The sequence below is a fragment of the Podarcis cretensis genome (genome assembly GCF_951804945.1).
Source record: "Podarcis cretensis genome assembly, chromosome: 5".
NCBI classification, from domain to species: domain Eukaryota; kingdom Metazoa; phylum Chordata; class Lepidosauria; order Squamata; family Lacertidae; genus Podarcis; species Podarcis cretensis.
This window is the reverse complement of record NC_137174.1, coordinates 28,175,678-28,191,537: the sequence shown is the minus strand read 5'-3', so window position 1 is coordinate 28,191,537 and position 15,860 is coordinate 28,175,678. Positions and strand designations below refer to the sequence as shown.

Below are 15,860 nucleotides of genomic sequence, written 5' to 3'. Positions count from 1 at the left end.
CACACGGAAACGCCGTTTACCTTCCCGCCAGTAAGCGGTCCCTATTTATCTACTTGCACCCGGAGGTGCTTTCGAACTGCTAGGTTGGCAGGCGCTGGGACCGAGCAGCGGGAGCGCACCCCGCCGCAGGGATTCGAACCGCCGACCTTTCGATCAGCAAGTCCTAGGCGCTGAGGCTTTTACCCACAGCGCCACCTGCGTCCCAGGCAGCTCAGTACATTACTTCATATAATGTTTTTATTTCCCTACAGATATTAAGCTGCATGGCATTTGAATGAGACAGGACAAAGACATTGAAAGTATTCATTTTATTAAGTAACTTTTTTAAAAAAAATCTTTTCAAGAGCCATTGCATCTTCAAAAATAGCATATACATAGGTAAAGAAGTATCAGTACAAAACTCAGTACTACAAATATGTAAACAAGTTGACAGTCTGTTACAGATGGGGAAGTTAAAGCTTACAGTCTTAAAGCTGCAATTAGTCAGTATGTTGAAATTGCATTTGTAAGAGCTGGTAAGTAGAAGCAGTCCTTGAAAATAGTTCAATGTTTCTTTTGCATAATACGTACTTCATTCAACATTGATCTATCATCTTTCAACAAAATACCTTGTTTTTGACGTGGTAAAACCATTATATTTAATTTGCAGCAATTATTTTGCCATTCTTTGAATCCAAAAAGTTATTTGAATCCAAGAAGCTAAAAAATGGATTTTAAAAATGGGAGAAAGGAATTGCTTTTCATTCATTTCACTGAAGGACAACCTCACTGAGTGTCCAAGGAATGTGCCACTTGTAGTTTCCATGGGTGCACACGAAGCGGCCTTTAGTCTTTCGATATACTTGAACCAGGAAGATTCAGCCAACCAAAAGCTCCCTTTGTATCACACCCATACCATACAAGTACTGTACAATCACACCTGCACCATACACCTGCAAGCACTACATGTAACTTTTGAGTATTCATGATACAAGTACACACCAACAACATAACATACAAAGCAGCCCTTAAGCCTTACAAATTTTCAGGATGAGTCTGTTCAATCAATTCCTATACAGTTCCTTTGAAATTATCTGGTTGGATCAGTTGTAGGAAGATACAAAACTGTTTTGTCTGACCCAGTATGGTGTGTGCTTCTACATAATAAGCCACAAGTTATTTTAAAAGCAAAAGTGGAAGACACAAGTTGAAAACTAGGCTGGCTTATTTTAGAACTACGGTCCTCCAGTCTGTAGGCTTAAAAAAAAACCCCTAAGGCTGATTTAAATTTTGTTAACAGAGGGATTATACAACAGAAAGACTTCTGAAAGATAATGCTGGGAATACACCTCCAATTCAGATACTATACTCCTTTCTCCCTACACTCAGTGTAACCACATTAGTAGCTACTCTGAGGGCCAAACTAGAGAAGATACCATTCAACGATTAGCAGCTACATAGGTGGCTTTTTAAAAAGAAATTGCAGCCACAGAGACATCAGTCTGAATTGGGAACTTTGTGTGGGAATAGCCCCCTCCCCCCCGATTTTCAATTGGGGGAGGGATGCTCCATGCCAATCAGCCCCATCCCCAGCAGCTGTAATTTACCTTTTAAAAAAATCAATCATGTATCTAATTTTGTGAACAGCATCTTAGCAAGTTCGGTACAAAAATGTAAAAGCAAGCATTGTTTCTTATTAAAATCCTGTTTCCAAAGCTGAAGAGAAAACAGTTCTTTAGTTCCTTATTTGGAGCAAGCTGTCAGTATTCAGAATAAATGGTAAATTCTTCTCTGGAGAAGAGACACTTCCACAAGGCATGAATTAAAAATTGTGAAGCATATGCATATTTGGAACCACTTCCTTTGGAACCACTTTACCAAGTTAAAACCCTAGTACCAACATATATAACAGCAGCAGTTTTTTTCAAGTGTTTGGTTTAAAAGTGTGCAGCACTCAAAGCTGTGAAGATCAGGCTTAAAATGTGAACTTCTTTTCATGATTTCTTACATAACGTTTAATGGCTGAGGGTCTGACATGGTTCTTGCATCCAGAAGCAGCACTAAAACTCCTGGTTATTCTAATAGATTTGGAAGATTCACCTGTCTAAAAAGGACAAGACATTCCTCAGGAATCTAGCCAAAAATAATAGTATATTGTGAGCCAGCACTTAAGTAGTGAATACTTAAGAATATCAAGATTTAGAACATTTCAAGTGCTACTCTTGAATGGCATAACGAACATCACAGAAGTGTATCAAGCTAACACAAGCTCTACAGATTATGCTTGTTTTACATAAGATATGTACATACAGTGGTGCCCCGCAAGATGAATGCCTCGCAAGACGGAAAACTCGCTAGACGAAAGAGTTTTCCGTTTTGGAGGTGCTTCGCAAAACGAATTTCCTATGGGCTTGCTTCGCAAGACGAAAATGTCTTGCGAGTTCCTGTGGGGTTTTTCCCCTCCCCCCCTTTTTCTAAGCCGCTAAGCCGCTTATCCGATAAGCCGCTAAAAGCCGCTAAACCGCTAATAGCTCTAATCCGCTAAGCCGTCAATGGGCTTGCTTCGCAAGACTAAAAAACCGCTAGACGAAGAGAATCGCGGAACGGATTCTTTTCGTCTTGTGAGGCACCACTGTATATGTAAGCCCAACTATCCAGTTGCTCTGGATCATATACAACAAAGTATTTCAGTATCTGACTGTGTAGCTGAACTTTCCTTCCCTCTCCTTTCTTGTCCCATGAGAGCCCTAAATCTGTTCTGGGGTTTCACCAACTGTCTGCAGCAGATTTGGGGAGGACATGCAGGGAAAGGGCAAATATGACACTGGAAATGAAAAATCTTGCAACTGCTTGGTTGCATACCACCCTTGTGTTCCTGAAATGGCCTTCAGTTCTCTGCAGTGCCCCAACATAAAACCTTCAATGTTTTACAAAAGAATAAAAAACACAAGCACAATAAAAAGCATACGCAAGATGATTCTTAAACACTAGAAACACAGGACTCTAAAATAATAGAACAACTAAATTTAGAGTGTGCAAGTTTTTCCTGTTTCTTGAGTTTGACATGTCTAGTACACGGTACATCATACGACTGCTGGTATCCAACAAAAAGGTTTGAAATCTTTTGGGTCCTGTAGTTAAATTCCTTTATATACATTCCAAAAAGAAAAGGCACCTGGCCCATATTACTCAGCTGCGTGCTCTCACATGCAGCAGTGAACCCACAAGAGAAAGTCCACATGAAGATAAACTTGGTAAGAGTTGCATGCAGAAAGTGCCAAGTTCAATCCCTGATGGTCTCCAGGTGTTGCTTGGAGAAATACCTGTCTGAAACACTGAGGAGGTGCTGCCATTGTAGACTACACTAAACTAGATAGACCAACGGTCTGACTGTGTGTTGCAGCTTTCTGTGTTCCTTGGTCAACACTCCATTGAAAAAATCAATTAGAACTGCAATACTACAGATCATACTACATGCAAGTGTCCAGATACAGATAACAAAGGGACCTGTGTAACACATTTATTGTGGCACAAACTTCTGTGGACTACAGTGCACATCTACCTGTAACTCAGGGTAACACTTCATGTATCTGTGAACTGTAGTTCATGGAAGCTCATGCCTGTTGTTTTTGCTGCAAAAGACTAGCACAGGGGCTGCTCTGGAAAGAGATAATGTTCTGAGTGATCAACTCGGCTGTATGCACAGGCTACCCTCAAATACCTGGTTACAGTAAAGCAATATACAGACCTCCAAACAATGAAGCAAGTTATGTGAGCCTTCTGGGGTTGTTGTTATTTTAGTTCTATACTGCAAATTCATATAAAAATATATCTATGCAGTGTACAGAATTTCAACTAAAACAAACTTCAGACTGAATAAAGCAGTCTCCCCATGTCACATAGCAGTGAGGAAAAGAAAGTGAATTCCACTAGGTAGAAGAAAACCTTTGAACGGCCATAAGTTGTTCTTTGGATCCAAGCCATTAAGAAGAATAATTGTGAATGACTTTTTCTTTCACACTCAATACTCTTACATTGCATTTTAAGAATTTTTAAGGAATCTAGCACAATGATGCATTCAAGTATAAGCTTTCCAAGTATAAAAAGGAAATTCTGTAAGTGCTGAGATTTTCAGTAAGTGTTGGCATTAACCAAGCACAATGCTCATCCACAAAAGCCACAATTAAAAGTCTCTAAGAGTCAGCTGTTAAATTATTTCACTTATGAAGTACAAAAGCGTAATGTGCTAACCTAAACATATTAGCAATTAGTTTTAAGAAACTGAGATTAAACATAACTCCACTCTTTAAAGCAATATATTCTTACCACCATGACTGAATTATTGATATGGATAATCCCTAAACATAGTGGCCAGTTAAGTCAGGTATGCACGCAGAGCTCTGTGCATGCAGGGCTTTCCCCTTCCTCTTCAATGATCAAGAAAATGGACTACACAGGCAATGGGAATCCACACGTATGCCAAGTGTTTTTCCCTTCAGAGAATGGGGAAGTCCTATGCAGGACAAGGCCCTATTGTGGGCCTGCAGGAAGCAACTAATATAGGAGTTTGACATGCTGAATTGTGAAATCGTTTAGAAGTACACTTGTGGTCTTCTCTTCACTTTGTATTTTAATGAGCCATACCGCACCTGAAAGAAAAAAAATGGCATGGAAGATTTAGATACGCAGGGCAAAATCTGGTGCAAAATTTGTAAAACTGGCTGTTTATTTTCTGTCAGGAATAGAATCAAGAATAAGGACATGAATGAAAGTGTTAATCCAATTATGTGCAATAAAAACAGCTTCAGATCATTAGCAGCCTTTAAAAACTTCCAGTCTGTTCACAGGGGTAGCCAATATGGTGTCCTTCACATGTAGTTTGATTACAGCTCCCACCATCTCTGAACATGCCAGCTGATAGTAGGCCAAAACATCTGGATGGTTCTATGTTTGTTACCCCAAATGACCACTACAGAACACACAACCAGGTTGATGCATACAGTACAGTCATCAAGAGCTATTGCACCCCCTTCCCATTGTTAGTTCCCTTAGCATATGAATGATTTGACAAAATACTGAACAGAAAAACCTGGCGAAGCAGGACATGAAGAAACAGATAAAAGCATATTTGAAGGCTGGAACAGAATAATGCTGTGTGAATGTCACTTAAACCACAATTTGAGAGATCCGGAGCCAACTGCTGGAACAGCAATCTTCCTCCCTCCTAGGGAAAACATGTTCCCCCTCCCAGCTTCAGCATAACTCAGAGGGATTTCAGCATTATTCCTTTAAGCAGGCATTGAACCCAAATGTTCAGTCAGTTCCAACTTACCCTGACCTATGGTACAAGAGAAGGGGGAATGGAGTCCTGAGAGGGAAGGGAATAGAAAGAATGAGCAGGGGACTCCCCATTGCTTAACCCAGCCTTCCTCAAGCTGGTGTCCTCCAGATTTTGTTGGGACTCCAGTTCCCATGGGCATCATGCTGGGGAAGGTAGCTTAACTACTGTTAAAAGGCAACCAGTGCATCACTCAGAAAAAGTTCATACACTAGTAAACCAATTTATAAAATCATAGCTGAAGACTGCCAGATGCACCTTTTGAAATATAGCACTTTGAACATCCAACTATGGTAGCATGATGAGCCAACAGTTAATATTTAAAGGTTGTTTGTATCATGAAAAAGCTTTAATAAAACCTTATTTTGAAAAAAGAAAAGCTATGTTTCAAAATATCCCCCCAGAGAGACATAAAACACTAAAAAAAAAGTCTCTCTTCCAGGCAGCCTTAGAATCACCAAAAAAATCAGCAAAACAAAAAGATGTCAGTAACAACAGTGGAAAAAGCTGCATAAAACACACATTTCCCTTGATCTGGTTCTTGCTGCAGAGCAAGCTGGAAATATTCAGCTTACTAGGTGTTATTTCATGTGCCCATTGTCAGAGACATGGCCTGGAGCAGCTACCCCACTCTGCTGGGGGCAGAATGGTCAGGGAAGGTTTCTGGCTAACAGGGCTCTGAACTGCAGGACACACAGGGACGTCAACAAAATGGCTTCCAAGTGCCCTCAGCAACATTGTGGAGCATGAAGGTTGTCTTGGTACTCTTGTGACCTTCATGTGATAAACAGGAAGATCAACTGCTCGAGCGCAGATAGCATAAATTCTTATCGGAACCTAAGCAAACAGGAGTGAGAGTGCATTACTGCTGTCCATCAGGAGATCTGGAGTGAGGTGTTGCCAATATGTAAATGACATACAGCTCTATTTCTTTGTACCATCTGAACACAGAACTTTATATTACTAAGTAGAGATGTACTTGCCTCTTTGCGGCCTTTGATAGTTTTTACCGATTTCATACTTTGTGTTCGCCGGAGACCTCTCTGAGTGAACGTCTCATCCTCTGAATACGTCCCTTCCCTCTCCTCATCTGTTTTATCATCTTCAGAATCTTTTTTTAATGGAATATTGTAACCTGATACTGCAAAGTTGAAAGTTTATTAAATTATTAATCGTTGGTATAAATTATCTTTAAATAAGGCGAATACTGGGGACTAGAAAAAGCTGGGCTATCCTGATAAAATCTGCAGGAACAAGGCTTTCTCAGTTTCCAGTAAAATAACATGGTTGTATTCATCCACTGCTTGCTTTATACAAAATTTAATGGGCAACATCCAATATCAGTTATCACCTGATCTAGCAAAACCAGAAACATCCCAGTTCTTTTAGTAATATACAAACCTAAAGTTTCATTGGTGGTGGAGCTTCTGCTTCTCTTTTTTGTATCAGGTAATGTTTGGTAGTGTCTTTGTCCCACTGGTTCATCACCTTGTATAGCTGTTAAGTCATGCATACTGAAACTCCGCAGCTTTTCAGTTATTGCCCCTTGACCCTGAAAAATTAAGGGGGGAGGGGGAAAGAGAAATGTTTCAATAGGGAAAGGATCATTTCCCCCCAAAGTTTATTTGTAACAGTCAAAATACAAATTGTACTATTACAAGGCATCACATGCAGTGCTTCTATTTCCATCAAGCATATTGTGTTCTTTTGTGCAGCACCTTGCTTAAACATAAACTTAAAACTTGCATAATACAAAATTTACACTAGTAAACCAATTTATAAAATCACATTCTCCCTTTAAAAATAATGTCAGATCTTGACTGTATGTTAAAAGTTATGTTCTGCACAAACGGAGGTTTCCCAGTTTTGTATTAGAGCTGAATTGTATTGTTACACTCCCAGCTGTAGATTAAGGGAGTGACAACGCAATTCTACATACATCTTCGACTTAATAATTCTCGTTGAAATCATTGGAGCTTATTCCTGATCGTGCTGTAACTATTGCAGTATAGCACATGTACAAGTGCCTCTACGGAAATGGAGCTGCAAAAAATACACCTGGAAAAGCTCTATCCCTTAAATAATTATAAGGGGCATGTAAAGTTCTGGGCAAGCTGACAGTTTTGAATGCAACAAATAAGATTTCTTATCTAGCAATGCTTCCAAGTGTCAAGATGACACCTGTTGTTGTTTTTTTTAAAAAAGGATGGTGTGTGTGTGTGTGTGTGTGTGCGCACACACACATGTGCAAGACAGGGCTGAAGCATGCAAGTGCATGTAGCACCTGCAATAGTTTCTATAGTCTGTGAACAAGCCTGTGCAAGCCTGAAGCTCTTGCATTTCTCTCTCTGCTTTTTCCTTCGGCATGGGTGTAAGAAGGTTTTTTGGATACTTCCATTTCCATTTTAGATTAACTGCCACTTGTTGCGCTGCCCAAACCCAGCCATGGTTGGTTCGAAACAAAAGAGCTTGTTTTAAATTGAGCCAGAGTTTTAAATTAATTACAGTTTAGGGTTCAGAGGAAATGCTAAACTGTGGTTAATCAGAACAAAAGTTTCTGATTTGCTCCTCACACAGCTGCACAAGAAGTGGTGGTGGTGGGAATGCACAAGTCTTGAGGCTCAGACAGCCTCATCCCCATGAGATCCATCCAAGTTGTAGAAGCCAAAGTGACAAAGTGTACTAGTAAGGCAATGCAGAAAAGCAGCAGTAAAAATGTAAGTAGAAAGCCAGCAGAAGCACAGTATTCAGTGTTTTGCACTACGTACCACATGTATTTGCCCAGATAGTCAGCACAGTGGTATCTCTGGTTGCGGATGGGATCTGTTCCGGAGCTCCAGTCAGATCCCGAGGTTTCCGCAACCAGAGGGACCGCTTCTGCGCATGCGGCAAAACCTGGAAAAATACTTCTAGGTTTGCCGTGTTCACATCCTGAAGGATACGCAACCGGAGGTGTGCTTATCCAGAGGTACCATTGTATTGGCTGTGCAAGAGTCCCCTGTCATGTAACTACTTTGTAGATACAGAACACATGTAAGTACTTCATACACAACACTCAATTTATGGAATTGCTTGCCATAATACACAGTTATAGCTACTAGCTTAGATGACTTTAAAAGAGATTAAACAAAATCATGGAAAATTGGTAAATTTTGGAAAAATTTGGAAAATTGGCTACCACAGCTAAACGGAGCCTCAGTGTTCAGAGGCATTATACTAAACATGAAGTGCTAGGATGTACAAGTTGCTGTTGCTTTCATGAATTGTTTGTGGACTTCCTGGAAGTATTTGGCTTGTTACTGTTAGAAACAGCATTCTCAAGCATTTCCCTCCATCCTAAGTGTAAGTCAGGACCATTTCAAATACCACAAAAATACTCATTTTTGTGAAATTCTATTTAGCATCTGGATCACAATTTCTGTATGAATGAGCCCTATTAGACTATTAAAAATAGTCTTAAAATTATGTACTTACTCTGAGAATTTTTATAGCTCTCCAGCTTTTATAGGCCTCCAGTTGTCAGGGAACAGCATCTTTGACCCAACTAGCTTCCTATCCTATATTGCCTTTATTGTGTCCTCCTGTCATATAGGATCTTTAAAGCAGCCAACCCAACTGTGCCTCATATATCCATTCCATCTGGTACAATCTCCTGGCCATAAAGTTCCAAATTTTATTAAAATATAATTACTGAATTTACACTTAAGCATGCAAGCTCATACAAGTTACCTTTTCCTTATTTATTTTAAGCATGCAGATGGTGAATTTCCTTGCTGTAAAACTTCCATGTGCTATTATTAAGCAGTTCTGCCCACGTGAATTAATTCACTAACAGGACCAGCAATCCTTTCAAGTACATTTGGGAGAAATTTGATTTAACAAAGGGCTGCTGTTATAGCTGACAAAGTAGCCTTATGCCATTCATTTTCTTGTTTTCAGCTGTCAACACATTAGTACTGTAGTAACATCCTTAGAGGTTGCATGATATATAATAACCTGTTTAAACATAGATCTGAAACATGGTATAAATGGTCAGAACTTCTCATACAAATCTTTGTCCATGAACAAAAAACTACAAATTGGCAGTAACCAAAGGCCGTTATGAACCTCTGTAGATAAACCAGCAGAGGAATCATCTCAGAACAATAAATTATGTATTTGGAAATATAATGGTCTTCATTAAACAGCTAGTTCTCAGGATAAGAGTAAATAGACAAAGCATGGCCAAATATAAAATACTACGTATGAAAGCGAAGTGAGAAGCTGCTTTGGCTGCATACCATCAGCAGTTTGCAGTGTTTGAAGTTGAGGAAATGAAACCTTGAGAATAGCAGGTACAGCAAAAATGGAAGCCATAAACAAGCCAAATAGGACGAAAGCCTACATTATTGTTTTCTTTCAATAAATTGAGCTCCAACGTTCAGGAAAATCCTGCCTTGATCAAGACTCAAGAAAGGAAGGTCTCATGTCTCAGCCTTAGGAAATCCTGGATGTGTGGTTTCTCTGCGTTTGTAAGAACACAGTGGTCACATCAAACCAGGCTACTGCCAATTCAGAAAGAACTGATGAGGTAGACATAACACTAAGCCATAGTTTAAAATAAAAAAAGAGCCACAGCAAGTCATGCGCTCACATACTCTCTCCCTGGTGCAGATGTGAGTGTGAGTGCACATATGCCAAAGACAGGCATGATTTGATCAACTGAGGCCTTAAGGAGTCAAGCAATTTCCCCTAAGAATGGCAAATTCTGCATATCCTTGCCAACTAGTAATTATTCCTCCTCAGAATCTCATCTAGTGTCAATTAAAGCAGTAGCTATTTCCTGAATAAAATGGCCGTGTGCAGAATTTGAGTAGTTGTTTACCAAAAATATCTGACAACCAGTTCAAACATTATCCTGCTGCCTGAACACAACGCGCAGATTATGGCTGTTTGAAAGCTTTTCGCCTGGCAGCACTCCATGAGGAGTGGCAACAATCTCAGTTATTCTTAGCACATCAAACCCAAAAGCATGGGCCACTGAACTGCTGTACAGACATTTCCACTCATATGCAAAGTTTTAGACTAGAAATGGGGTACCTGTAGCCTTCCAGATACTGCTGCACTACAACTCCCATCACTGGCTATGCTTGATCTAAGGATATGTCTAGTGTCCTGATGCCAGCTGAAGTTCATCAGGTATCTGCTACGAGTAAGGCCTTTGGGGCAGCAGTGTCAATTTTATAGAATACTCTCCTTAGGGTTTCAACAACTGATCCTTCTGGCATGAGGTTCATCTGGCTTTTTTTAGGAAGGATTTCAGCCTGACTGCTCTGACATATCCATGTCTTGCTGCAAGCTGGTTTTTCCTGCTCTACTGATTTGTTTTTGCTTCTCTTGTAGTATCTAATGTGAATCTGACTGTTTAAATGTTCACATTTCTTGTTCTGAGATTTCATTCACCTTGAGGAAAGTGAAACAGAAGGGCAGGGGCTTTGCTCTGAAGATACCTCTTTAAAGTTAGCCAGATCGGCAAGTTGACAAGCAGGGTACTGTTAGCTTTAAGTACGGTATATTTTTAAGCATTTCCACTACCTTTTTCTTTCTGATCCATTGACTGCTGGTGAAACTTGTCTACAAAGCATTGCTACAAGTATTAGGAAGGTTACACTTCTACTAGTTGCAGTTATAATTTCCTAGAAATATGAAAGACAGGGAGAAAAGAGGAAGCTACCCTTCACTAATGCATAGAAATTTACTGCAGGCAATGTCCATCTTGTTCAAACTATCTTGTCCCATTTATTCTAAGCACATCTTTGATTGGAGGTGTATAGATTCTCCTTTCATATTGCTATAGTTACAAATGTTGACTTCATTAGTGTCCATTAGCTACATGCCTGAATTACAGGAAGAGCCGAGAAGCTTATTACTTAAGACACGTCACAGAAAGTCAGGAGCACCTTTTGGGTCCAAGTGCAGCAGCCCAATTAAATTAATGTTTTCCAATATCACACAACTCTAAGCAAGAACAGTTATGGTTCAAGTTCATGTAGTGAATTAATATTTTATTCTAAAAAGGTAAAGAGAATTCAGTGGGGATTTATATTAATTTGCCAACTCCTATGTACTGTAGCACTGCTTCATGCTTTAATTTCCATGAACAATTACCTCAACTTGATTGAAGGAAAACAGCAGAAAGAAGCCAGAAATCCTACGGAGTGTGATTACCAGCAAGAAAAGGCAACAAGAGAGAAAGAAAGGGTCATCTTCACTATTTTTTTAAAAAAAATCATAATATAGCTAGTGTTTAAGAGAGGACATACTTTTAGAACATGCTGTTAGAAAAAAGTTATCCAACTTAATATGCAATGTATTTTTATAATGAACGGTTAAGTAATATTTACCTTTACAGCTGCTGTCACTGCGGCAGTAGCAGCTAAATTTAAGCCTTGTTTACCAAAGTTAACCATTGTTTCATAACCGCGTTCTTTGGCTTGCACAATATATTCATCAATCTCCTAAGGGGAAAAACAGGCAAACAGTGTGGACATTAATCTAATTTGACATAACATTCTCAGTGTTAAATACAAAGTACTAATGCAAGTTTCTCCTCCCCTCCCCTCCCCACCCCAATTGCATTAATTTTTTTAATATTATGGAATAAATTATTTTAAAACCACAAAGAGAGGAATGTCTCACCCTTTCTCTTGAAGAAAGAAGAGGATGAAGAAACTTCCTATATATTAAACTTGCCCCTCTAGTATATGGAGAGAGCAACCAAATAACAAATGCAATCTTCAGCTCGTAGTACAATGGAAACCTGCAAAACAAATCAGAATTCAAAATTGGGTTCTGTTATTTTAGAAACAGGTACATTCCTTCTAGATCAGAAAGCTCTAGATGATATTGAATAATAACACGTTTTAAACAAAAGCTTTTTTTGGCTTTACTTTAATTATCTATAATCCTTAATCTAGTTTTACATATTATTGCTATTTTATAGCTCTACCTTTTTCAGAACTAGCATAGGATAATTCAGATAAAGGGTATGTGACACTATAATCTACAGTACGTCAAAACACAACTGGAATTGTAACATTATGTTCTGAACCCAAACATATCTTACCAAGATATCATGAGGTCCGTTATTGTTTCAGTAACAGTATAAAGAGCAAACACAATCCAGTACATCATCCACCGCACCTGAAAAGGAAAGATGTGACAACCATTTTAATTTCCAATACATCAATGACAGAAACACAGGATACACATTTTGCAATGATTTAAACTATGCTTACTTGCTGCTTGTATTCATATGTTTTAGAAAGATGGGAACCACAGGTAGCAGACAGCAGCTGAAAGAGTCAGAACCTTTCTGATAAACAGCCCTTTTACTCTAGCTTAAATCAAAGCAGCTCTGATAGCCTGACCAACTTCTGCTGGAAAATGAACAAAACAACCTATTTGGAAGAAGCAGCTATTGTTTCACTACCATGAGTTAAATCATACAACAAGGAGAAAATACCCTCCATTCCATCGCTTTCCTTAAAATGGGGACTCATGCTTGCAAACCACCCCACCCCTTTCTTCAAAAAAGATAATCTAGCCTTTAATTCAGACAAAACAGAAAAGTAGCACCACTGAGAATCTTCTAAATATAATTCTCACCAGTTAAGCAAGCTGCAGGAAGTGATACATGTCCATTTAAGCTAGTATTGGCAGTAGCAGTACAGAGTACAGTATAGATGGACAGATAGATATCTCCACCAAAATAAAATTTTATATCAAATTAATTTTGTGTGAGTGCTGATGATTTATGTTAGTGTCAGATGGAACCCTACTCATTTTGTATCACAGGACTGTTGCTGACCCGATACCTATAATATAACCTATGGCAATCTCTACAGTCCAACAGTTCCAGCCCTTAGCAAGCTACCAAATCACTGCAAAGATTACAGTGGTTTAGCTGGGTCCCATCGCCTGTGTTCAGTTTGAGACCTCCAGCATCCTAAGGTAAAGGTAAAGGGACCCCTGACCATTAGGTCCAGTTGTGGCTGACTCTGGGCTTGTGGCACTCATCTCGCTTTATTGGCCGAGGGAGCCGGCGTACAGCTTGCGGGTCATTTGGCCAGCATGACTAAGCCACTTCTGGCAAACCAGAGCAGCACACAGAAACGCCCTTTACCTTCCCGCCGGAGCGGTACCTATTTATCTACTTGCACTTTGACGTGCTTTCGAACTGCTAGGTTGGCAGGAGCAGGGACCGAGCAACAGGAGCTCACCCCATAAGGGGATTCGAACCGCCGACCTTCTGATTGGCAAGTCCTAGGCTTTGTGGTTTAACCCACAGCGCCACCCGCGTCCCTTTCCAGAATCCTATACAGAGGCTAATCAGAGCTATCCCTCGCTCCAGTGGGTAGTTACAGATAGGTAGCCGTGTTGGTCTGCCATAGTCAAAACCAAATAAAAAAATTCCTTCCAGTAGCACCTTAAAGACCAACTAAGTTAGTTCTTGGTATGAGCTTTCGTGTGCATGCATGTATTGTGTGCATGCATGTATCTGAAGAAGTGTGCATGCACACGAAAGCTCATACCAAGAACTAACTTAGTTGGTCTTTAAGGTGCTACTGGAAGGAATTTTTTTATTTTCCAGTGGGTAGTCTTATACTTTCTGAGCAAAATATCCACTTCTGCTGGCATGCTCCACTCACTGAATGATACTGTGTTCCAATCCAGTTCAGAAGTTCATTATCTTGCTTTAATAAGACACAGAAACACAACAATCCAAATCAATGTTCCATCACTGACCCACTGACCCTTTAGAGACTGGGAGTAAATTTCCATAGTTTCAGGTGCAAGTCTTTCCTAGCTCTACCTATTTAGCTGCAAACAAAACATGTTCTCCTATAAAGCTATAGCCCTTCTCCAAATAAGTCTGTGGCCAGTACACCCCTTTGCATGAACTGTGATTGAACCACATTCTCTAACCAGTTTCCCATTTCACCCATTTATCAATTCTGGAACAAGGCAGACTCTTTAAAACAGTTTTGAACCACAGTTTCAAGATTTTGACTTGTTCTGAACTTGGTAGGAATGGTCTCCCTGTTCTAAAGAAAGGGGAAAGTGTGATTAGAGACTTCCTGATTTAAATCACAGCTTATGAAAAGGGTGTGTGTATGGGTGTATCTTGTTCAAATCTCAACCTCAGTGAATATATAGTCATCCAAACGTAAGTGGACCAGACAAAAGAATCTGAATGCAGAAGCACAGACTGGATGAAATGTCATGGAGAGTCTTCCTTAAAATGTGCTTTTAAAGAGAGCACAGATTCTCAAAGCATGCGATGGGCAAGAAAAGTGTCTGTAGTCACTATTTTTGCCGCTTGAAAAATGAACTGCAGTATTAAGTCCAAGGATTTATTCCCATAGGATATTTTAATCTGTCTCTTTTACATTTCCTACACACATTTATGTCATACTTGGTAATTTAGAGGGTTACCAGAAGGGATCTATTGCTAACTACGCTATACAAACCACTACAAAAATAGCCAGATGCCATGTCCCTGTTAAAACAAAAAATACATAAATAAGTACTGGGTTTCAATTTATAATAAAAGTTATGCTCTAGTTGTTTAAAAAGCAATTCTCAAAGTCAGGTTGTGAGAATATTCTACAAAGTTATCCTGCTTCCAAATGCATGAAGTACAGTTTTTTGGAGCAAAACATTTTTCTCTAGCTTATTAGCCTGACACTTCTAATCCCAGTTCTCCACCATACTAAAATACAAAAAATTGAAAGACACAGCACAACTGAATTTAAAGAAAGAAAGAAACCAATTTTCAAAGCTAAGCTAAAAAAAAGCTTTTGTAAAACTACAAGTTGTAATTTACATAGTAGATCAATTAATTACCACACTTTTCCGTGTATAAGACTAGATTTTTTTTACTAAAAAATAATGTTAAAGGGGGGGTAGTCTTATACACGGAGGCAATCTCCCCCCATTTTCTTAATTTTGAGTCCCCCAAAATAGGGGGCGTCTTATACACAGTGGTTTTTAATACACGGAAAAATACAGAATATCTTTAGCCGATTAACTAGCGCAGGGGGTGGGGTTTAATCAGCAAGGACATGTTTTTATTTGTGATATGTAAAATTATTTAATCAACCAGTTGAGCAATTATATGCATTTTATTAATCAACTAAAAGTTATTTAGACGGCTGACAGCCTTACGTAATCAATTTTAAAATTACACCATTGAACTCATAGATGTATTTTCCCTTGGAGCAAACTTCGCTCACTTTATTTTTTGAAATTCCTCAGGTTCAGACAGATTTCTTAGCATTTCAGACTGAACAGAGCACCAGTCATGTGATGATATCCTAAGCTTAATTCCCAAAGGAATTAGAGGGTATTTTAAGCATGAGTGAACAGAGTTAAATTAGTGTACATGCCAGCTGAAGTTACTACACTGATGGGCTGTTTTCATCTGAAAAAAATTGACCTTCATGTGAACTTCCATAGACTGAGCAGAATGCTTTAATGCAGAGGAAATGGGGAAGAATAG

The 15,860-nt window shown here is 39.2% G+C and overlaps 1 protein-coding gene and 1 long non-coding RNA gene across 2 annotated transcripts in view; one reads left to right on the top strand and one right to left on the bottom strand.

The window, feature by feature from the left end:
• The first annotated feature begins 222 nt into the window (after nt 1-222).
• LOC307215956 lies at nt 223-2,929 on the top strand. Its single transcript, XR_013838791.1, has 2 exons — nt 223-2,281; nt 2,606-2,929. It is a non-coding gene; the product is annotated as an uncharacterized lncRNA (long non-coding RNA).
• A 963-nt stretch (nt 2,930-3,892) lies between these two features.
• The window catches only part of REEP3 (receptor accessory protein 3), a 28,877-nt gene continuing 16,909 nt past the window's right edge, over nt 3,893-15,860 (bottom strand). The window contains exons 3-8 of the mRNA XM_079975746.1: nt 12,423-12,499; nt 11,996-12,116; nt 11,701-11,814; nt 6,719-6,869; nt 6,301-6,452; nt 3,893-4,628 (exon numbers count right to left, since the gene is read on the bottom strand). Of these exons, the coding sequence (XP_079831872.1) occupies nt 4,572-4,628; nt 6,301-6,452; nt 6,719-6,869; nt 11,701-11,814; nt 11,996-12,116; nt 12,423-12,499 (672 nt within the window). The 3' untranslated portion in view covers nt 3,893-4,571. The remainder of the gene's footprint in view (nt 4,629-6,300; nt 6,453-6,718; nt 6,870-11,700; nt 11,815-11,995; nt 12,117-12,422; nt 12,500-15,860) is intronic.